At 38.2% G+C, this 24,732-nt stretch overlaps 2 protein-coding genes and 1 long non-coding RNA gene across 3 annotated transcripts in view; 1 reads left to right on the top strand and 2 right to left on the bottom strand.

The window, feature by feature from the left end:
- Nucleotides 1-24,732, bottom strand: part of LOC133991596 (uncharacterized) — a 227,111-nt gene that overhangs the window by 88,843 nt on the left and 113,536 nt on the right. The window lies entirely within an intron of this gene.
- On the bottom strand, nt 725-7,641 carry si:ch73-52p7.1 (uncharacterized protein LOC100321084 homolog). The gene is made up of 2 exons (XM_062430757.1): nt 7,631-7,641; nt 725-2,303 (listed from the first exon to the last, which is right to left on the bottom strand). The coding sequence occupies exon 2, from the start codon at nt 2,248-2,250 to the stop codon at nt 1,423-1,425; it is 828 nt and encodes a 275-aa protein (XP_062286741.1). The 5' UTR covers nt 2,251-2,303; nt 7,631-7,641; the 3' UTR covers nt 725-1,422.
- ifngr1l (interferon gamma receptor 1-like) lies at nt 12,240-24,490 on the top strand. Its single transcript, XM_062430836.1, has 7 exons — nt 12,240-12,393; nt 19,169-19,292; nt 20,091-20,257; nt 20,353-20,555; nt 20,698-20,878; nt 21,599-21,720; nt 21,875-24,490. Exons 1-7 carry the CDS (start codon nt 12,336-12,338, stop codon nt 22,235-22,237), a joined length of 1,218 nt encoding a protein of 405 aa, XP_062286820.1. The 5' UTR covers nt 12,240-12,335; the 3' UTR covers nt 22,238-24,490.

Below are 24,732 nucleotides of genomic sequence, written 5' to 3'. Positions count from 1 at the left end.
ATTAACTTCGCCAACACCAATAACTGTATCACTTATTGATCCCAGAATAGAGAGTTTGTACTTGCCTTCACACAGAGGTCAGAAACCCCTTTTCTTCAGAGGCAGAAATGTGAGAGAGTCAAAGTTAAAACTGAACAACCCTCAAACTTCTGTTATGTGAAAATAATTCCCAAAATGTTTTGCGACAAAATTTAACTCTAATGTTTGAACTTAAACATGACTGATATTTAATTCATTTAAGGAATGTTGGAGGGTTTCTGGTGTCTGATGGGATATTGCATCTTCAAGTGTTTCATTATGAAAAGCTGAAAATCATTTAAAAAAACTAGAATTTCTGGAAGTGATCAATCCTAAATCCAGTGTGGATTCAGTAACTGGACCAGAGCTTTTGTTGGAAACATTTCCCGGAGGTAGCTCAATTTCTTTTATCCTTGTGGGGAAACAGGAGAATAGGAATAAAAGCTCATCTGGTTTACAGAGGATTGAAGTAATTTCCATTTTTTAAACACAATTTGCCATTTCATTTTGAGGGTTACAAGCTTGATTCAGAGCAAAGAACATCCTGAAAGAAAAAACACTTCAGCTCGGGACTAGTGGGCAGTGAACAGAGAGTCTCTCTCTAGTTCAGCAAACTATCTTTAAAATGACACGCAGGTTTGCATTTGAAATAAGCTAGATACAATACTATGTATATATATTTATATAATAGAAATTGTTTTTGTTTGGTTTTATAGTTATAGTATAGTTATAGTTAATCCTCATATAGGATTTATTTGTAAGAAGATACAGCAGCTCATTGACTTTCTTCATAGCCTTTGATCTTTTGGAGCCGGTAGCCAGATTATTTTTCTCTTTTTCAAATGAGTTATTCAGAGTGTCATGCTGTATAGTAGTGCAGCCTTGTTCAGCAGCCTATCTGTGAAACACAAAACTAAAATGTATAATCAAATCAGAATTTGACTATTTCCCAACCCGAGGCACACTCCTTTCAGTAGTTCACAACAAGATCATACTCAGACTTGTTACCAAGCCATATTGTACCGTGTCGTATCGTATCGTATCGCATCGTATCGTATCGTATCGTATCGTATCGTATCGTATCTTATCGTATCGTCTCGTGTCGTGTCGTATCGTACTGTACCTTTCCAATAGTGAACTTAAGACTTTAATTCCAAATTCTCAAAAGGTCCTCAAACTTTTGCTTTGTACTGTATTAAAAAGATTTGTTTTTCCTCCCAAATGTGAGCTCGTAGAAATACACACAGGAATGTAACTTCACTGGTAACATAATCTAAAAACTAATGACTGTTTTACATAACATATTAAAAGGATGAAAGGATTATTCTTTAACCAAAAGTTAGGTATCTTGGAGCATCTTTCTCCTTCTGGTCCCTTCTGTACAGCACAAAAAGTCACTTTGTGTCAATACACAAAGCTGACATATATGACGGATGTCTCTGGTAACTTGGGCAGGTGGAGGTCAGGAAAGGGCAGGACTCCGTCGCTGTCTATATGTGTTTGGACTGTGTAGACTTTGAGAGATGCTTCCCACTCCAGTACAGAGTTGTGGATTATTCCTAGTCTTGCCTGTTCGTGATACGCTGCTCCGAGCTCCCTGCCCAGGAAGATGTCTTGGATCTGGGGTGAGGACCAATCTAAGGATGGGGCTTCTGAATTTCTGTATGTGTCTTCAATCAGGTCCAGGTTTGTTTCTCTGTCTCTGTTGTATCTATTTGTGTCTAAGTGAGGACCATAATCTCTCTGTGGGTCAGTATTTGAGTCTGTGTTTTTGGCCCAATTTGCATCTGGAGCCAGCCTCTGTGGCAGGTTCACCACTGTCAGCCTCTCCAGGTGTTGCACAGCAAAATGTCCTTCCTGGGGAACTGATCCGTGCGATGTTGTCTCTCTGGACCCCCCAGGACCACAGTGGACCAGGGTGAGATGCCTCACCTCAGAGTTGTTGAGCAGACGTGCAGTGTTTGAAGGCGATGTGTACCAAACTGTTAAACGCCTCATCCGGAAAACAGGAGACGAGTGTGACTGGGGGCGGTGCAACATGGCAAGCTGGATGTCTTTGCATCTGCAGTCTGTTAGTGATGCAATGCTGCAGGGTTGTGGATTCTGGCTGCAGGAGTAGTAGAAAAAGCTGTTGTGGGTCACGTAGGCCAGGCGGAGGTCAGAACGCTGCAGAGCCACTGACACACACAGCAGGACACACAGCAGAGGTGCAGGGGGGCTGAAGGCAGGCATCACTGCTAGAGGAGAGACTCGGGTCACATGTTGTGTGTGGGTGGGAGCTGAGTCTAAAAAAAAAGACAACAGAGACACATTAGACGTCAGGATAGATAAGTAAGTACGTACGTAAACCCCAAAAAAAGATTTCACCACACTGCATTCATAGTATATTGATTTTGTCGTGTGTGCAAAAGCAAGTAATGGAGGAAGAATTTTGATTCTTTACCCCAGTAAACAATACCAAATGTAAAACATACTTTTCTTTTGAGTAAAACTACAGAGGTTTTAGCTGCAAAATATGCCTAAAGTATGCAGAATAGCCCCTCTCAGAGTGTTATCATACTTTATTATGAAATAATATAATATTGATGCATTCATGTTTAAGTAGAATTTAAATGTTGGAGCTGATGAACTATAAGTACAAAAGATAGAGAACAAAATAGATAGAGAAATCTGGAAGTTTACTGGACACACACACACACACACACACACAAACACACACACACACACACACACACACACACACACACACACACACACACACACACACACACACACACACACACACACACACACACACACACATTAATCATATTATTGTTTTTGTCATGTGAGCCAAAAATACAAATGCAGAAGTCCACCCCATGTGTGGCTGGGCTGAAATGCGGAAATGGTCATGAAGTTCTCTAAATTACTTTTGCTGATATTTGCAGCCCTGCTTCAATCCACTTTGAGAGCCCAGAGAACTGAGACTGCTGATTGCTGTTTTTATTGGCAGTTTCTTAGATATGTGTCATTTGTCCATGGCAACACCATAAAAGGCCGTTTTTCATATCTGACCAAACTTCCAGCTCTATGAGGAACACTGCGGTACACACAGTCAGAATTTGGCATCATTAGTTCAGGCTGCCTGTTGTGATGTGAAGCTCTCTGATGCCTGGCTGAATTTTAACAATCGTCAGGCTCTCTGTGTACATTTTTATTTTTTTTTCCAGGGATGGTAATGTCCACCACTTTGGTCAAGACATATATCTCAACAACTACTGAATGGATTAAAATGAATTTCTGTACATGCATTCAAGTTTTTAAAATACATCACAGTGGTTTCCAACCTTTTTGGCTTTTGACATCTTTCAAAAAGCAGTGTGTAGTCTCATTTCAGATGTCCATGAGTTGTTAACAGCTCCACCAAACAGTAATTTTCCCCTCTTAACTACTCACAAAGTTTCAATAAATGTTCAAATGATCCAATATTTCACCAGAATCAAAGATTTGAGAAAAAGTCCAATACTGAGAACAGAATTGTGTATTAGAACTTTGTTTTTCCTTCTTTTCAAACCCATTAATGATCTCACAACTCATTTATCTGGTGGCCCTTTGGATGGGCCCTGTAATGAAGTATTTTTACATTGCTGGTAAAGGATCTGAATGCTTCTTCCACCTCTGGTTATGGAGCAAAATCATCATTCATTTGGAGTCGTGTTTCTGGCTGCCTGTTGAAGTTAAGTCCAATATTCATTCTCATTTTAGTTCTGTTTTGGATCCCTTGAAGGAAATATCTGGCTCATAAGCTACTGAATGTTCCACTATGTTCACCAGCTATGTCGCTGAGTTTGTTTGCTGTTTGGTGCTGAGCAGGTAGTATACAGTACAGTGTACAGCAGGGTTTCTAGAGCTTCTTCTTTGAAAACACCTGCCTGCTGCAGCTGAAAATCACACTATGAGAGCATTTCAAGTGAACCAAAACTGTAAAGCTGCTGAGTTAATGAGCTGAAGCCAGGCGATAACTACGGTAACTTGGGGCCAAAGTAGAAGTACCTTAAAGTGCAATGCCACCAACAGCTGCTAGGAGGAGCAACAGAGTCAGATGATAATTGTCAGTAGGTTCATCTCTACAAGTGACAACTCTTAAATTACGCAATATCATTATTATAATGAACAATACTGATTATTTTAATAATGTGACTTTAAACTCGTCTTTCCTCCTGTCAGTGAAATGTGGGGTCTTGTGTTAATGTTTGGCCTTTCATCACTCTTGCTTACAATTAGCTATTACGCATATATATAGAGGATCACATTCAGTACATTCCTCTACTGATTTTATGTAGTAATTTACCATCCCTCATCATTCCTTGTCTATTGCAACTTTAGTTAATGAAGTTACAACAATTTATAATAAACCCCGGACATAAACTCCAGGGAGAGGGTGTGAACAAGTTCCATTTTGCTGTGGGGGCTGATGTTGTTCACCAGCACATAATTAGCTTGACAATGGAAAATGACGTTTCATTGACGCCAGTTCTTCTGCACATTTCTTTGGCAAATTTTCAACTACATGGTAAACTTAACATGACTCAATGATAGTTCAGTGCAACTTACTTGCAGGACATTCTTCATTTGAGTAAAATGCTGTGAGGTTATTCCCTGGTGAATTTCTCTTCCATTAAGTATGTTATTACCAAAACACTGTGGACATAGTTACAGCTGGTTTGGATCACTACTCTGTCTCACAAACACGCACGTTAGTTTCTCAGTCTGAGATGGGTGTGTTCCTCCTGCACTACAGTTAGGGATACATTGTTTGGCAACAGGAACCCTCATTGAATTTCACATAAAAACACACACACTTACTTAGAAAATTATGACTGTGGAGGTCATCATGATTCCAGGGAAAACATTGTTTTGAAATTTTGGCTCTTTTTCAAAGGTCTGGGTAGATTTCCTGGTTTGGCAATAATACCAGGCCAGGCCCTTGACTTTTTGCCTCAGGAAAGCTGGGCTGAAGTGACCACTACATTCTTTGTCTGGCCTTGAGTGAAATTAACGGAATCAAGTTCGTGATTAGGATTACTCCTTTGGGAATGATCATCTTCAGTACATCTACCATCTTGTTTTACACTTTTTATTTTTCCCTTAAAGATGAAAAAACATATTCCACATTGTCTGGCACTATTGTTATATTCTGTATCGGCACGTTCCAGCTCTTCGAGGACATTTAATGACGTTTAAACTGAGTGAAATATTCAAACCTCGATGTTTTTTATGGCTGAACCAATCCATCATTTTCAATCATCTTGTTATACAAATTACGATCCGGCATATGTGGTATCTTTGGAAACTTTAGGGGCCCAACTAGAACTTAAAATACAGTTTTGTGGGTTTGGCTGCACTGTATGAGTCTGTTCTCGTTGACCCACTAGCGGGTCAGTGAGAGGCCTTTTAGGGTTGTGTACTTTTCTGTGTTTTGCTTGCTTGCTAAAAGTACCTCAAAGAATGAAAAAAGTACTTTAAAAAGAAATGATTAACTTATGGGATGGTAAATTGCTGCATTTATATACAATATTTATATACAATTTGCCTGTCACCCACCCATTTGTATTGCCATAGCTATGGCAGCAAACTACCATGGAGGGTGCCAGTCTGCCCATACAGGGTTCAGTGTTTTTCCCAAGGATACTTACATGCGGACAAGAACCAGCAACCATGTGACCTATGATACCTCCAGAGCCGCAACAGCACCCCTGTTAACTATTTTTAGTCATTAAAATAAGTTGTGTTGTATGGGGATGGTCAGCTATGCTTAAAGGACAGGTTGACAATTTTTAAAGTCTGTCTTAAAACAATGGTCAGGTGTCCATATAAACACTGAAAGAAGTTTTCCCCGCTGTAATCATTCCTCCTGTTCATATTGGCTGTTAAAAGATCCCCTTCAAATTATTGTGATTGGGGCCAAGATCCACACTATGACATTTTATGTAAAAAATACATTTAAAAGTTTATCTGAAGCTCATATGAGGCTAACAGCAGAGTTAGTCATATCTGCCACATTTACAGTCTTTTTAGCATCAAAATCCCTCTTTGTGTTTCTCTGCTGAGCTGTGGTTGAAGTATAGTAACAAAAGGAGGGACTGTGGCACTAAAATGACTGTAACTTTGAAAGATATCTGCTTGATTTGATTCATTACTAAAATAGATTTTGCCCCCCATCACTTACATTGTGAAGGCATCCTCTAATGGTCAGTATGAACAGGAGGAATAAGTATAGCAAGAAAAACACATTTTAATGTTCATTTGGGCACTTGACTGTTGTTTTAAGATAAAATTGAAAAAGTGTGAACCCATCCTTTATAGTATAGGTATAGGTAGTTTATTTCCCTTGATAATACTAAAACTAACAACTACCTGAACATACTAACAGGTTTAGTCTGTTTAGCTGAAGCCTGATATAACTTATATGATTTACCTTTGAGTTAATCCTGGTGCCTGCAGTTGAAAATAGTCCCCTACAAATACATTATAAACTCCTGTTTGAGTAACATTTGATAAAAACCACACCCAGTTATATCCCCTTAACTATTAATTCAAAAACATCTCTGTTTTTGCTAAAGATGTCTCCCGGGACACTTAATAACTCCCAACCTTATAGAATATGTTTTTCTTGACACTGCAGAAGATGTTATAAGGCGTCAGAAATGAAACAAATGAAGCCAAGAAAAACTGAAAGGAATCCAAGATGGTTTTACAAGGTGTTTATAATAACAGGTTTGTTGACTCTTGTCCTAACTGCTTCTTATCTTTGCAGGTGGTTTCTGTTGAGATAAACTGTATAGCTTCACCACCAGCTGTGAAAATGATGGTGTGCGCAGTTATACCAACAGATGGAGAAAGCAAAAGAGGACGTCAACCACCATTTAAACACACGCGCAAAATGACAGCATACAAGTATCATTCTTTCTCCAGATCAATCCCAGCTACACAGAGAAGATGACGGACAAAAGAGCCGAGTTTTAGGATTCAGAGTGCCAGAGTTTGCTTTTTCCACAAGCCCCAAAATTGTTCACTCCACCCCTGCTTGTGTCAAAAGCAGCAATATGAGTCTGTGGGATCTTCAAGACAGGAAAATTATTTATGTGTACTTGGCTCACCTTCAGACTGTCCAGTCACTGAGATAAATGTGAATGAGTCTCTGACCAAATCTGGCTTATCTATGACTCACTGTCCCGAAAGTGAAGTGACTCACACCTTAAATATTATTCTAAAGAATCAGTTATTCTGGGTCAGAGTTGACAGAAGCCCTTGGGGTTTACAGTCAGATGACAAATGACATCAACATTAAACTAAAAGGGCTGAATGCTGCATTTCAGCATTTACACGTTAAAGTTTTCTGTCTTAGCAAGATTGCGAGAATGTTTCTATTACATAACACAGACATAGGAATGTACAAGCTATATGCAATTTGAGATTGTACACCAGGGTCGGTTCTCCATTCCTTTTACAGATGACAGACGTTAACTGTAGGACACAAGCATACACTTATAGCTGTTAAAAGTACACAAGTAGTTATCAGTGCTAATTACATGCAGGGAGTTTTCCCATACGCTGGTGTGTAACTCACCTCAGGTCGCTGTTGAAGAACGGACATGTGAGTGTGTCCGTTTGAGGCTGGGATGGGGAGGAAAAATCCCACATCCAGCTGACGTCAGGATGGGGGAAGTATTATTCAGAGGAAGCTATAATTCATATCAAGAGCAGACTGAGTTCAACCTTAAATACTGTAAACTGTAAACATAAAAACATATACTTACCAAGCACTTTTTTAGGAAACATTTTCAGTTTTTGTTGACTTTTTCAGAAAGGTGAGAATTCTACTTTATGTTTATAACTGAGGTCGTAGTGGGCGGCGGGAGGTGTATCGGATTGCATTAGATTGCACAGGAGTTCACAGGAGTTCACTGGTGACTCATTTGGTGCTCTTGAGGACAAAAAGAAAAAAGTGTCCTCTGGGTGTCCCAACAGAGAAGAAATCTGCATTTGCTGTCTTAGTTATGGGTGAATCCGGATAGCCCTTCCAGTGAAAGAAAAGTTGGGAAAGTGCCATTTAGGCACTCCTCCAGCAAAGAACACAAGATACTTTTCCCTATAAGATGCCCTTAAAATGGAGTAAACTGGCCATTATGGTAGACTTGAATGTTATTCTTTCTGTAGGTTGACAATTAGATAAATCACCCTTAAAAGTATTTGTAGCTGTTGTAGCTGACATTATTCCATTCAGTTGACTTTGATACAGTCATACTCACTAATTTGCTCAGTCACAACCTTTCAGACTGCTCGAGACAGTACAGTCAAAGCTGTAACCTTGATACTAATACTATGAGTGTATGGATTAAATATTACTATGGACGCATCAATAATGTATGTAGACTGTATTTTCTAGATGGATAGTAGCTAGCTAGATGCATTCTTCATTTCAAATGTGTTCACAACCATTTATCTTGGATTAATATGCACTTGTAAAGAGAAGATTAGCATTACTGGTATGAGGAAGGAGGGCAGTGGTTAGCACTGTTTTAAATATGACCACAATATGTATTCATTGTTCTTTTAGAGGACTCTATTCTGGTTAAGGTGGAAAATCCTCTTAAAAAGCATTTTACATGATGTAGGCTACTCACAGTTTAACTTGCTACTGAAACCTGGTACCTCTACACCTTTCAGGAGCACATCAATATGAGGTGTCAAATCCTGAGCAGCTGTCACTTTCAAACTGTGTTCAAACTGTCATTCAAGTGCTTGTGTGTGAGCCTGAAGTGCAGTTTTGTTTTTACTGATGCTCATCACAGAAAAAAAGCTTCCTCACAAAGACAAGTAGTACCAAACATGCACAAAAGCTTTGCAGCCCAGACTGTCAATTTCAGATACCCTGGTAAGAGATACTGATAAAAATGTGTCCAATATCTCAAGTTGGATGTCCACAGGCGGATAAGAAGCCTTGACTGTAGCTTATTTTATTGAAAAAATGAGATTACTTTGTTGCAAAGTTATCAAGTAGGCCCCCTTGGTGAGCCATATGTTAGACAACCCCCTGTACTAGAGGATAAGTAGTAAAAGAAAATGATAAATACATTGTTATTCTCTGCTGAAAGGGGGCCCACTGAATGTATCGGGTGTCCTTTATATTATGTCACCCCTTCAGCTCAGACAGCCTAAGTCCGCCACTAGGGGTTCCTAATGAAGTGCTCAGTTAGATGAACAGACAGACTCTCTCTTAATAGGACATCATTTGTCTAGCTGTAGCCTGCACTTATTGTTCTATTATTTATCCTATTATTTTCTGGGGAGAGGGTTTCTGACATAAATCACATACAAGTAGAGGAGAACAGGGTTGGTTATCATACTCATTAGATCCTGGTCCCTAGAGGGTGCTGTTAAAAACGTGTTGGTACTGAAAGTTTCAAAATTTGGGTGAGATGTTATTTCCAAGGTCATTTCAGGAGTAAACCACTTGACATTGAGATGAGAGGATGTTTAGTTTTTTTTCATGTGGAAATGTAAATACCCAGCTCTTCAGTGTTTCTCTTCTAGGCTTTTACACATAATTAGATTATAATAAAACAATCATTACCATTAAAAAGTATGAAGAGAGAGCGATAGTTAGGTAGGTTTTTTTCTTACACTACAACATGTGGTTGTTAGCTTTGCTGGTAGCAAAAAATCCCAGTTGGTGATGCTTGTTACATTTTCAACCTGGACAATTGGACACAGTGCACTTTTAATGTCCAATCCTCTGCAATATTAGTATTTCATGTATACAGACAACACTAATACTTTCAATTGTGTGCAATATTCATAGAATATACATATATATTTATTTCACTTTAATCTGTGCAATAAGATTATCTGGTATATTACAACTCAATACCAATATTACTCTTGTAAATGATGTAAATAATGTAAATAATGTCACAACTATTTTACTACACATTTCTTACTATTATTGTTCTTATAGTTTTTTTTGTACTGTAGTATTTATTGTTCTCTATTCTTTTTCTTATTGTTGCTCTTATATTCTATTACTGTCCACTTGCTGCTGTGACAATGCAAATTTCCCCAATGTGGGACTAATAAAGGAATATCTTATCGTATTGTCTTCAGGGTTGGTTGTCACATGTTGGTACTGTATATACATACAGTTGCAAGAAAAAGTATGTGAACCCTTTGGGTTACTTACATAAATTGGGCATAAAATGTGTTCTGATGTTCATCTAAGTCTCAACAATAGACAAACACATTCTGCTTAAACTAATACTGCACACAAAATTATATGTTTTCATTTTTTTATTGAACACAACATGTAAACATTCACAGTGCAGGGTGGAAAAAGAATGTGAACCCCTAGGCAATTCCACAGCACTACTGGCAAAATATTCTGTGGACAGATGAAGCCAGAATTGAGTTGTTTGGAAGGAACACACAACGCTACGTGTGGAGAAAAAAAGGCACAGCACACCAACATCAAAACCTCATCCCAACTGTGAAATATGGTGGAGGGGGCATCATGGTTTGGGGCTGCTTTGCTGCCTCAGGGCCTGGACGGATTGCTGTCATCGACGGAAAAATACATCCCAAGAATATTGCTGAACTGAAACAGTTTTGTAAAGACGAATGGTCCAAAATTCCTCCTGACCGTTGTGCAGGTCTTATCTGCAACTACAGGAAACGTTTGGTTGAGGTTATTGCTGCCAAAGGAGGGTCAACCAGTTATTAAATCCAAAGGTTCACATACTTTGTCCACCCTGCACTATGAATGTTAACATGTTGTGTTCAATAAAAAAATGAACATATCATTTTTTGTGCAGTATTAGTTTAAGCAGACTGTGTTTTTCTATTGTTGTGACTTAGATGAAGATCAGAACACATTTTATGCCCAATTTATGGAGAAATCCAAGTAATCCCAAAGGGTTCACATACTTTTTCTTGCAACTATATATGGTGTGATATATCTAGTCCTTTCTTTCTTTTTAGAGAGCAAAATTAGCAGGAATTTTGTCAGGAAGACAAAAAAAGGCCAGACTCCATCAGATGTTAAGCTCAGAGCAATCAGAGGTTAAATTGCACAATATTGTTATACACAGATACACAGAAAAATGCAGTTACCGGAATAATTTTTCCTGTTTATGTTCTCTTGGCGCAAGAGATGTGTAAGGTTGGATTTCTGTGAAACTAAACATTTTGAATTTATTTCTAAGATTGCCTACATTTTTTATTTTTCCCCATTAAAATAACACAGGGACAACCATCCTCACGATGGGGCTGTACAAGACATATTTGACGGTCCATATCTTCTGAACAGAATCAGCTTAAGGAGAGTAAGACCACTTTATTCCTACCTGACACTTTAGTCTCCCATTACAAATAAAACGGGAATCTATTTAGTATACGATTTATGAGGAATTCAAAGGAAAGTAAAGAGTGTGACTATCAACCCTGTTCTCCCCTACACACATAACACAGTATATTGTAGTGTATTGTATCTTTAATCATATTCTGAGGTGTATGTGAAAGTGTTATTTAGTAACCTGTGTGCATTCTTCCTATGATTCAATATTCACGTCACGTTATTGTGTTCATTATTAACTATCACAAAGAGTTGGTCACAGCCCTGCCAGGAAAAGGAAGTTTGGGAAAGACGGGTAGTTTCCCCTCCGGCATGACTGAAACGTGCTGCCTTCAAGTGCTGTCGGACATATGAGTATTAGGGGGAAAATGGCTTTAAAATGTATAGACGCTTGACTTGTTTTTTGTCAAAGCACCTGTCATCATGTATGTATGTAACATGACACTTATATTTAGCACCTGTGTAAAAATAATAGTTAGGCTAATAATCGATAATGTTTTTATTCTTTCACGCTAAAAATTCATATATATATTCATACATATATGAGTAACTTCTTCATTTTAAGTATGAACTCATTTAAGAGTACAAATTGACCAAATAATGTCATTTTAGGGCCTTTCTTGTCATGTAAAATTGGTAGTTGCTAGGTAAATTACAAATCTAACACGTCTTATGTGCATTTGTCTCTTTGAATATGTGGCGCACATTTACAGCTTTATGTATCTCAAATGAAAAGTACAACTGCGAGTATTAAGAAGTGTGAATTTCCGATGGGAATACATTTGCGGAAGTGTTTATCGGCATTGGACGTGCGGCTCCAGCGACTTCCCAGTCAGGCAAAAAAAAAAAAAAAAAAGCCAAAGAAACACAGTGTGTTCCTTCGCCACGCAGTCTGCGACACCGAGGGCTTACCGAGAGAGGAGATATGGGTTTTGTTTCTAGCATTTGTGTCTTGGTTTGGATACGGCTCATAGCGGCGCAGGGTAAGTAATATTAGTCATAATTAAAAGGGCTATTTTCAATCAATCTGCGCTACAAATCGTTACAGTAGCCCGTCTCCACGCCCATTTAAGTCGCCGTGTGAATAATAATAAAAAAAAGGTAATACAATATACGAAACGCCAGTTCAGCGTGAATGTCAGGTGTCTGGTTGTTATTATATATTTGTTTGTTTTGTACGAAGCAGTGAAGTGAGGAGGGGGGTCTGCTTGGCCTGCTGGAAAACAAGTCCAATGCTATCGGCTAGTTACACTAGCTCTGGTGTCTGTTATGGAGTAGGTTTTTAATGTTTTTCCTCCGGTCATTTATCAAGTTGTCAGAGAAGTATTAGTAGGCCTACGGATTTTTCTGTGAACATATTCCCGTGTTTAAATACCGTTTTGTGTGTTTGCGAGATAATAATACAAAGCAGCACTAGCACAGCGCATACTGGGGGTTCGTTTTCTGCCATAACAAAGTTTAACAATACAACAGAGTCTGATCTACTGACTGTATATGATATTCACTATTATAGGAAAGGAGATGTTTGGAGGCTATTAATCATATCTTAAATGCTTCAGACCCCTCTTCATACATCTGCTTCAGGTGAAATATCTCTTCATTACTTTGTAAATAAATGACCCCAGAGTAAAACACGCCACGTAATCATAAATTAGTTGCCAATCGTCGTGTGATTGTGTTTATAAATCAGTTTTGCACATTTAAAAACAAGTGAGATAGACACGTAAACCGAACCACTGGTGAAGGTCTCAAGATGAGAACATAATCTGCCTGTTCCTTATTTGTTTTCTGTATTTCCTCTTTGTAGTTTTCATTATTACCCAAGGTCCCTTAAGTGTTGTAATCTTTCTTCTTTAGAAAATGCGCAAGCTGACCCGTTATGCATTTACATTGGTAAGCATTAATCTCTGCATAATGAAGAAGTACCTACAGTGTAAGTAAGAAAGAAACCATGTTCTCTGATCTGATTAGGCCTGTAATCATAGCCATAACTCTAATGCATGGATGGAAAGAGGGGATACACATTTGTGGTCATTTCAGCATCCTGCCGAAAAGGTTTGAGTCAATCCTCTGCAGGCTGCAGTTATTACAACACACTTTGTCCAACTACCACAAGTCATGTTTCTATTGTTTTTATCATTATTGTCTGCTTGAGGTTTCTTTCCTTGCAGCTGTCCCAAAGTGCTTGCTTGTGGGGAATTGCTGGTTTTCTGTAAATTAAAGAATAAGTTTAGACCTGCTCTGTCTGAAAGTGATTTTCATTATTCATACACGCAGCCTCATGCAGGAACATGTCCACCTTACGCCCCCTTGCACATGCCAATGCAACACTGGAGTAGATGGGACAGTGCAACAATTATGGTGTTAACTACCATAAAAATCAAAACAGGAAGAAGATGGGGCACAGCCAGAAGAACTTATTTCTGAATATGTCAAGTTTCCAGCTGGTCTTGAGAAAAGGAGCTTTATTGCAAACTCAGTAATATATGAACTGCATACTGCCTTTCTAGTCTTCCAACCAATCAAAGCGCTTTACACTGCACATCAACATTCACACATGTATCCATACACTGGCTGCCATGCAAGGACCTGCTTATCAGGACATCTAATCTAATACTCATTTACACACACTAACATGTGGCACAGCCTTTGATAGCAACATGCAGACTAGAGGAGCCGGGGTTTGAATTACTGATCTTCTGATTAGTGGATGAACCGCTCTAGCTCCTGAGCCACATACACCCAGAATCAAAGCAAAATAACCTTGCAACACTTGTTAGTTATCAAATCACCTGTGAAAGCATTTGCAAGGCAAGTCGCAGATTCAAATACATCTTGTGAAAGGTTCGCTCTCTTTACTTCAAACTGTCTTTTTGTCAGACAGATGTGACCTTTTACCTGTTTGCGCCCGCAGCCTTACCACTTACATTCACAACAAAGCAATACCAGCATTTTCTCTGAAATGTTACTCAAACATGTTAATACAGATCTCCCAGACTATTGATCCCTGCTCCCATTCACATGAACATGGAAATGTTACTGAACATTTCAGAGATAGACTGCCTGTGTGAAAGGGCTGTCATCATTACACAGTACAGGTTATCTTACAAAGACGTTACAGCTGGATGACGGGAATTCAGTTTTATAATCAACTTCAGAGCAGTCAGAGCTGAAATTCCTGCTTAGGACTCAGTACTCTTCAAGTGACACTGATACCAACAGAGTACGTCATTTCATGCCTTTTTTTTCCTACTTCATTCGATACACATCATGTGAATGGAAGCAAACCGCACATCACATTAAACCAAAGAATATTTGTGGAGGTTAGCTGCAAACTAGTTAGCATTAGCCACCTAAAATTGGAAGATAGAGACAGACTGAACTGAGTCTGAAGTAGATTCTAGAAATTGGTCAGTCGACTCCCAGCGCTTCAACTCTCTTCACTATCTCATCAACGTATGCAAACCGAGAGCACAGATATGTTTTCATTTTCAGTGTGTCTTTCTGTTAAATTCCCTATGAGATAGAAAGAGACAGAGAGCCAACTGGAGTGACGACAGCACCTTAACCTGCAGCAGGTGCACAAGCAGATTAACTAATAATGGAGCAGCTATGATCTAAGTTAATTTTAACTAATATTGAAGTTTTTGTGCATATTAGGACATTTCACAAATTGTGCAAAAACAAAAAAATGTAATGAATTGTATCATTTCAATAAATCTCCCAGAACCAGTTCAGTAAAATTTAAAAAAAAAAAGGGATGTGAAAATTGATTTATTCAAATGTAGATCTGTTGACACATGCAGTTTTAAATTCAACAACAAACAGCTAATGAACTGCCTCTATAAAGAGTTCTCTAAATGTCTTACTGCATGTAGTATGACAAACCTCCTAAAATATGTTTGATTTGACATTAACGAACAAGCCAGACAAGGATTTAATGAGCCACAACTGGGCTAAAGTAGACCAGTAAAGGCATGTTACCAGTTTAGTGTATAATTTGGATCTTTATATATCTGGGCACAAGATGTCTCAGTTAGATTTGATTCTAAGTAGTGTGACTACACGGCGAGGGACTGGAAGCTGCACGCAGTCGGCTGTCCTGTAATATATACAGTCCTGTATATATTACAGATTACAGAGGGGTCTTCCGGGCAAATCTGAGGCACTCTGGTAAAAGATAACATGCTGTATGGGTTTGAACTTGCCACTGTGGCTTTCACACAATCTGAATGTGTCAACACAGAACGCAGTGACATGTATTGACAATAAGCTGTAAAAAAAAAAAAAGAAGATGAAGTGACACGTTGTTTATATTATTTAGGATTCCCCAGATCATCTGTACACAGCCGCAGTGAGTCACCATAAACAATACACAGCTTGTGTTAGTCAAACTGGGACTTTCCGAGCGTGTTAACACAGCTCGTCTTTGAGTTGACCTCTTTTAAAAGCCTGTGAAGTGTCTTGTGTCACACACCTGTAGTCCTCCGCTGTACAAATATCAAACTAAGCAGTTATCAGTTTACCAGCAGCTTTTTTTTGGCTCATTCACATCACATCAACCCGCCTCCAGTCAGCAAGCTTTCTGTTCCTCAGAACTTTTGATAAACACGGGCCGTGACAGGATACTCATGTAGGCTTTGTAGCTTTCTGTGTGGTGAACAATTTGATAAATGTTTGTTTTGACTTTGACTTTTCTGATGTCATTAGCTTGCCAACAATAAGTATTTAGACAGCTGTTTGAAATAAAATACTACATTAAAATGCCAAGGATCAGCTTTTAATTTGAGTAGGTTTACTTCAATATAGAAGGAACTGTCTGTAGGCTTCAGACCATGGACATCCCTATACATATGTTTTCGTCTGTGGTGATGCTTTCCCAGGCAACAAAAAAGAAAATACTGAAGTATGGACTTTATATTTTGTGCTTTGTGCCACTTTCGTCTTGTGTTCACTCAGTGAATGTGGTTAACGTGAATTCTCATCTTACATGGAAGCATCTGATCACTCCCAAATGTAATCAGCAGCATTACATCATCTTCAAACATACAACCAAGCACTATGTCCTGCGATAGATGGCTTGGCTGCCCCAGGGAGCTCTAATCTCAACATTATCTATTCAGAAGACAGAAGCAGCTGAAATGCACTGAACAAGAAGAACTGTGGGAACTTCTTCGAGGTGCAGGAACAACCAATCTGCTGAGTACATTAGATAAAACGCTGTGTGCAGAAGTATCGAGGAGAACTGCTGCTGTTTTTAAAGCTGCCAAGCTACCAAATATTGATTTAAGCTTTTCAATTTCTATTACGATAATTGATAAAGGAAAACGATTAATAGTATTATTTTTGAAAGCACTTTCAAGTGCAAAACCTTTGCACCGCACTGTAAGTTCCTCTGGTCTTGTACTGCACGTTTCTGTTTCATCTAATCTTGTAAATGTTCTGCACATTACCAGCAACCTCCTTTTAAGTCTGATTACATCTGCTTTCTCTTCCTGTTTTTTAAAGACGACTTTGCTTCGTAGGCACAAATCTTTCTGCTTTTTCTGCTGCTGTAGCTTTTAGTTCCCTGCCTACATAAAGTGACACTTAAAATCTGCTTCACTCACATATAAACTGATAAACACACTGAGTGTTTAGTTAGTAAACAATACCCTCTTGACCTCAGCTGCAGGCATGACCTTTTTCCCAGAGGTGACAAATTTAAGATAAAGCTAGAAAAGGAGATTTGAAACACTCGCTGTGAAAAACTGTCAACTTAGATATCTAGTCAGGAATGTAACGAATAATGCTTGAATGCCCACTTCTTAAAATCAGATTCACAGTGAGCTTAAAACTCAAAACTTCCACTTTCAGCAGAGGCACGTGAAAACAGACTGTGCATGTACATCGTTTCAGACAGTGAGGCTCAAACATCCAACTGAAGAAAAAAAGAGAAAATAAATATTTATTGAGTGGAAGGAGACTTTAACATAATGTTAAACACTTTACTCTGATTTTACAGTAGTGCAAACATCTGTGCTGTAAAACAATTAGTCAAGTTTTTCCCCCATTATTTTAAAATTGTTTCAAGAAAGGGATTTAATAGGTAACATCTGTTAAAATAAATGAATCATTTCTTTGATAGAGATTGTTTTGTACTTTTAGCTTTTGTGGAAAGTGTAAAGTTTTGAAATGAAATGTGTGGTAAAGCGTGGGTGTGACTGGTGCTGCTTGTGGTGAGAGCCCTCAGCAACCAACTTCAACTGTTGCGGTTATCACCTCTCTTACAGTCTATATGCTGCTGTTTGTGATTTTGCTTTCACTTTTTCACACCTACATTTGTTTTTTTTTATCTTCGCTGCATGTGTGGGTGCTCGTTTGTTCACAGAGGAAATGAAACTGAATTGTACTTTTTTTTTCTCTATCTGCTGTACGATAACAGAGGTGACTCACAAATTACTGTAAAGGTGTGTTCAGTAGGGCAGCAACTAACTGTTACTTTCATTATTGATTAATCTGTTGATTATTTTATTGATAATTTGATAGGTGGGTGGGTCCATTAAATGTCAGAAAATGGCAAAAATGTGTGTTTTCAAATGTCTTGCTTCATTCCAACAAACAGTCCTTAACCCAGAGATATTCATTTTTACTCTCATATAGGACTAAAGGAACCAGAAAATATTTCATCTGAATTTAATCAATTAATCGACTAATCTTTGTAGCTCTTGTGTTCAGTGACTCATCCAAACAGCTTCATCCAAACTTTTATCACCTGCTGTATTACTAAGTGCCACGCCTGACAAAAGTCCCTCGCCACACCCAAAAATCAAAAATCAAAACACTACTTAAGTTTTTGTGTCTGCCTTTCTTTTCCTAAAACTTAAAGATCAACTGTCATCACAGATAAAAAGCACATCCAATCTGAACTGAAGCAGCCTTTTAAACTTTCTACTTGGGCTCCAAATATGAACAGATGCATCTGTCTACAGGCTTTTATTCCAGCCTAATGAAAAGCCCTACATTTTTATCATACCAAATAATCTTTGGTTTAATGAGTGTGGACATAATTTGATATTTGTTGTATTAAAACACAAAAACAAAACTCAAAGTAAGCACAGGAATATCTCATTTGTCGGTGTGTGTTTACAGTGTGAACACAATTACTGTATATTGCTGTGGGTGGCTGCTTCCTGTAACAGACGTATAATATCAGGCTTGTGCAGATACTCACCGATAAAGAACTAGTGTCCTAAGGTGCTGATCAAATGTGGCATTAAAATGATTTAGTTTACTTTATTAAACTGTGAGCTCTGAAGTGAGGATCAATTGCAGTGTGTCCACAAGAGGCCGTTAGGAGAAAAAAAAGTTGTTCTCTTTAAGTCAATGTCAGAAAAGATCAAATAAAGTAGATCACATCATTACAAAGGAGTGCATCTACCTGCACTTTGGAGCCAAAACATTTCCTGGCATTATGCTCTTGAACTGTATGTGACTTTTTTTGCATGAGAGAAAACATGTAGACCTTCTTTCGTTCTGTACCGGTTTTCATGCAGTGCCCTCTAGTGGGAAGTTTATGCCACTGAAAAAATAGTCAAAACTCTGCTTCTTCCCCGACTGGCAGTCAGACTGTGGCTTTAACATCTTTGATTTGAGTGAAGTATTAACGACACAAAGATTTTATCATTTTTCACAGTTTTTTCTCTGCTGGTTGAAGACTTTCACTTGCAAAATTATAATGCTTTAAAATATCTGATATCTGTGTCTCTGGCTCCACAGTGCCGCCGCCAACCAACGTGACCCTCCACTGCCGGAATCTGTCGAACATCCTGGAGTGGACTTACGAGAAACCTCCTCCGGGACTGAAATTCAGTGTGAACTACAGCTCATTAGATGATCCCCCGTGAGTGTTTTTCTTTTCATTCATTACCAGCCAGTCATTACCAGTTTGCCTGCTTTAAATTGTTTGAACTGTATAAACCAACATTAACAACACATAACTAATACATTTGCTTCTTGGAACAGGTCTTGGTTCTGAATATACAATACACAGTTATCGCCCTCAGAAAATACACACTGACCTTTTTTATTGATAATTAATGGCCAACATCACACTCTTAAGAAAGTATGTCAGTTTCAGAAGGTGGACAAATCAGTGAAGCAATTTGTTTCTAAAAAAAACAGAATGATAAACAGACACACATAATTGATGAGGGTTTAAATTTTTCATAAATATGGACACTTAAATTTAAGATGTCCTTATAAGAGCTTACTTGAATTTTGCAGTGTCTAATTAACACGTTTTTAATTGATTAAGCTCAAGTACAACCTTTTTGTTTAGTTTTTAAATTGTTAGTAATGAGACATTTAACAATGTATTTATTATTGTCTTATAACAGTTTTATTTAAAGAGTGTTCAGTAAGCAGACTTAAAACTTTGTAAATCTCTTTAAAGCTACTGAAGACATGGTTACTGTATATTAAATATGCTGTACTATCAAAGCTCATCCTCACATACATTTCTCTTCATTTTTCTTAAACTTCATGAGCCCCAATTTGTAACGCAGACATTCTCATATGATTTGAGAAAGAAATTTGTAAATGTTTGTCTCCCAAGCTGAGTGAAGTTCTAACATGAACAGGATTATTTGCCCATTATCTTCTCTTGACAAAGAATCTCTTTTATTATCTGTTTCTCCAGTTCTGTGCTGTGGGTTGAACCGCCGACTCTGCAAGCCGATGTGTCATTTCTGTCCAATCCAAACACCGACTACTATCTTGTTGTAACTGCTGTGCTTGGGCAGAATGAAACCAGTAGCGACGGTATTGATTTTAGCTATTTCAAGGACTCTCAAGCAACACAGAAATGTGAGTAATAATGATGTCAGTTGTATTTGGAGTCAATTATAAGGAAATGTACTGTGCCGTCCAAACAATAAATCCACATTCATATTGGTTTCCAGGTTCTTTGGACTTCCCACCAGTTAATGTCACCACTGCATCAGAAGATGTAATCCTGATCAGCTTCGATCATCCCTGGCTGCTTTACCACAAAAACGTGGCTGAGTGGTCGAGTCCAACGTCTAAGAAGGTGAAAAGGCATGAAGCAGGAGTCCCTAATAAAAAGTTGCCCAAATTTGAATGCAAGGTGGTCATCATCAACCAGGTCAGACAGTTTCACATCTACACATTGTAAGGTTTTTTTGTGACATTGATAAACCAGTGAATGCAGTCAAAATGAGCTGTAGACTTGTGTCAGTTTCCTTATTTATTTATTTATTTATTTATTACATTATAACCCCTGACAGTCACATGACACAACCCATGACTGCAGCTGTAAGGAGAGTGTGTGTGAGACGAAGTTTCGAGTGGAGGCTAAGCAGGAGACGTACTGTGTAAAGATGACAGGAGAGCTGAAGAAGATGCAGGTTGTAGCCATGGAAGAGTACTGCACCTTGCCAAATACAACACCTATCCATCTCCCATCGGGTAAAATTTGACGTTGTTTTTTTCGTTTTTCCAGTCAAGATTGTCATTAAATAGTTAACAGTGATGCTGCTCACTCAATGGCGGCATGTTATCAGTCAGAAAAGTCACGCTCTTTGAATCTAAAGAACTGATTCCAAAACATGATTATATAACCTGAGAGATTTTTATTTAAGGTGAACTCAGATATGAAGTACTGCTACTTATAGGGGCTGAGTATGTTTTAAAAAATGATTACACTAGTGCTCATACCAGATACTGATACCAATAGAGTACTTCATTCGATGCCCATCATGTGAATGGATGCATTCAGTTGTGTAAAATGCCACTCCGCCTAATCCAAATGATCTTTACACGTTTACATTTTTAAGGGTTCAAATGATTTATGTTTTTTCTGTCGTATAATTTTTTTAAACTTAAAACTTAAGTTTAAGTTTCAGGAAAAGAACAGATGGGCTTTATCATACAGACCACATATGGTAAATAATGAGCTAATTGTTAAAAAACATCATATCATAATTAAATCGTTCAGGATTTCAGATTCAGCTCAGTATGTTGCAAAAAATGTTGGTGAAAAAAAAAACCTAAAAAGCTTCTGCAGTTTTAAGTCAGAAAAGTTGAGACAAATGGATCAATTGGTCACACTTGTGGATGTGTGACGGAGAACTGTGTGTTTGTATGGCTCTGTAAATGCATTTACTTTTACATTTTTATATCCCTTAGTTCCAGATAACACCCTCATGTATGTCGGGATAGGCCTGGCATCTTTCGTTGCATTTGCTTTCATCCTCTACATGGTGTACATACAGAAGACCAAATCCTCAACTTCTCTTCCATCTTCTATGGTTTGTTAACTCTACAACAAGTTTGCTGATGAGCCTAATTTGAATAGCGAGTATTTCATTTGAATGTTAGAAGAGTTTATATCCACTCAAAGAACAGTTTCCTCAATTTCGGCACTAACCTACAACTAACAGTTTCTCTCTTTGTGTCTTAAAGTCTGAATTTAGGCAGGCGAGCCCATGGACTATGGGAGTAAACAAAGACCCAATCCTTGTGCCACAAGTGGAGCCTTCCTCACCCACACCTCTACTGCCAGAAAAAGAAGTGGATGAATTAACGCCTGTTGACATTCCCAAGAACGAATACGATGTCCGAATGCGCATCGGTGTGTCGACCGAGACAGATGAAGGAGTGGGTGATGAGGTAGGGCAGCAGAAGGATGACTATATGCAAGGGACCAACTTGGATGAAGATGGCTCAGAGACTGAAACCTACTTTGAAGACCGTTCAAGTTATGAGAGGCGTCAAATTGTTGTTGAGTTGGCACCAGGTGAACAGGCAGAGGGCTACCGTGGCTAAAAAAAAAAGGCAGGCTGCTTTTGAGTGCTATAGCACATTGATTATTTGCACACCGGCCCATGGCAGGGGATACAATGAGGCTCCCACAGTCTCTGCCATCATCAACTACTAACTAGTCCTGGTTACATGTTTCAACTAGTTTAGTTTCACTTGATGTTACCTTTCATTGTATTCAGGTGGCAGATGATTTTACTTCAGCGTTATTGCCAAGTTGATTTCCCCCATAGGGTAATTGTTGTCTAGAAAATGAACAAATCATTGCATGAATGCCAGACATGTTGTTTTGACTGTTGCACTTCTCTTACTTCTTCAAAGTATAGGCCAAGGTTGTTTACATTTCAGTTTATTATTTTGGATAAATTGACATTGAAAAAAAAAAAAGGTAATAGTTGCCCTTACTTTTTTTTTGTAACATTTTTAAAATACAAAGACTAGACTGTCCCCACCTCTACATGGCAAAATAAACACAACAGCTAGAAGAAGAAAGAAAATATTGCACTTAGAAAATGCCCCTTTCTTTATAAGTACTCAACGGTCGTAACGACTAGAAAAGTCCTACAGTCCATTTATCATTTACTTTTTTATTGTGCCTTCATGAAGAGAAAATGCTTTACTGTATACTAACCTTGTATTTACAAGATCTTTGCCATTAACCCAATCAATTAAATGCATTAATGGTGATTAAAATATGCAAATTGCTGCCTCTCCAGAAGGAGAGTTGTAGACAAGACATTAACAATGGAGTGATAGAGGAGTAAAAGGGAGGTTAGTTAAAATACCCAGCGAATTCACTGGATAATACCTGAGTGGTGGAGAATAGATGAGGCTCTTGAAAAGCAAGTGAATCCTTCAAAAGGACTCAAAGACAAGGCAGTTTCATTTATGAAGCAAGTTTTATACAGAGGTTGAGTCAAGATGCTGCACAGAGAGGTTAAAGCAACATAACTCAGTTTATTCAGGCCGTTCTTTTGGTTTTGGTCAAAACTTGCAGCTGAATTTTGAATAAGTTGCAGGTGTCTGATCAATTTTGCTTTTATATGGCTACAAAAACTTAAAAAGAGGGACTGACATGTCCTTCATCTCTTGTAATGCATTGTATAAATAATAACCAGTTGTAATATTTACACAGTTTATCTTTAATATTCATCTACCATCGTATCTGTTAGCATCTGCATATGCACACAAGCATAACAATACAGTTACAGAGTGTAGAGGTCAATATATAGTTCACTGCTTTATACTATTTCATGAATATTGCATTCGTCCTCTTGCTTATTTTACACGACTGTGTAATTCAGACCCTTGAATTTCTGATTGGGGTTGTCGCACCTTAAAGTACAAGTGTGTAAGATTTTAGTGGTATATAGTGGTGAGGTTGCAGATTGCAACAAACTGATTGAACCCCCACCCCCCAATCTCCAAGTTTGTATAAGTATTTATCTTGGCTGTATAACTCAGGGAAAGGGCTTTTATAGAGCCAATGTTTGGTTTGTCCGTTCTGGCAGTGCAACATGGTGGGCTCCATGGAAGAAGACCCGCCCCCTATGTAGATATATAAAGGGCTCATTCTAAGCCGATTATGCATTAATCAGTTAACTAATTAATTTATGCCAAGTCTGTTCTGCTAGATACCACAACATTCTTCACACTGCACCTTTAAAGTTTCAGTAAAACTTGTATCCTGCGATGTACTGTTCTAGAGAGCTGCTTCCCTCCACCCACACTTCCCTGATCTGCATTGTTACATAAGTGGTCGGAGGATGGAGACGAAATGATAAAACTAGACTTCGAGCACGTTCTCTGGAAATGTGAAAAAAGTTTTGGTTTACAAGCCACGAGCGAGTAGTCCAAGAGTTGCTGTATACAACAATGTTTATACAGGTATCATTGATGTAGATATTTGTTTGTGTTATTAAACTCATAAATACACTTGACGCTGATTTAAAATGCTTAAAAAACAGGCAAATGTTGCTTTTACTTGAGTTATTTCAAAGAAAATTTCAAATACCCAATTACCAGTTGATTGTTCCTGTGCTCAGATTTCAATGTGTGAAAATTTTACTTAATGTTAGTTACTGTTTGTAAAAGCAGGTAATCACTTTTTTTTGGTATAGTTTTGTTACTGCTAAAGCTGTTCATTGTCCTGTGTCAACATCTATCTGTGCATCTGTCCCTTATTACTGTTTTGATTTTTGTTTATGTAACAGTTTCAATAAAATTCAGTTCATATCCTGTTTCAATCAATGATGTGAAAACAAGAAGGGATGTCATGGGATTGAAGGTAAACTGAACACCCTATGATGATGTTATGTTGTTGTTTACCACATTACTGGATGTGAAATGAAACCAATTAAGGAAGGGAAGTTGGTATTTCAGTGTAGTTAAGGTAGTAAATTATGGAGGATTTATTGCCGTTGGGACTGTATACAATTTAAATGAGAATCAGATTGTGGCACGTAGTGTTACTGTGTAAAGGAAGAAGCATACATGTCATG

Source organism: Scomber scombrus, chromosome 12 (genome assembly GCF_963691925.1).
Source record: "Scomber scombrus chromosome 12, fScoSco1.1, whole genome shotgun sequence".
NCBI lineage: Eukaryota > Metazoa > Chordata > Actinopteri > Scombriformes > Scombridae > Scomber > Scomber scombrus.
This window is presented reverse-complemented; position numbering and strand designations above follow the sequence as displayed.

Excerpts from the sequence above, each read along its gene's own strand:
- si:ch73-52p7.1 (XM_062430757.1), bottom strand. The coding sequence starts at position 2,250 with ATGCCTGCCTTCAGCCCCCCTGCACCTCTGCTGTGTGTCCTGCTGTGT.
- ifngr1l (XM_062430836.1), top strand. The coding sequence starts at position 12,336 with ATGGGTTTTGTTTCTAGCATTTGTGTCTTGGTTTGGATACGGCTCATA. Across the intron at positions 19,293-20,090 it reads AGCTCATTAGATGATCCCCC|TTCTGTGCTGTGGGTTGAAC; the intron begins GTGAGTGTTTTT and ends CTGTTTCTCCAG. Across the intron at positions 20,879-21,598 it reads ACCTATCCATCTCCCATCGG|TTCCAGATAACACCCTCATG; the intron begins GTAAAATTTGAC and ends TATATCCCTTAG.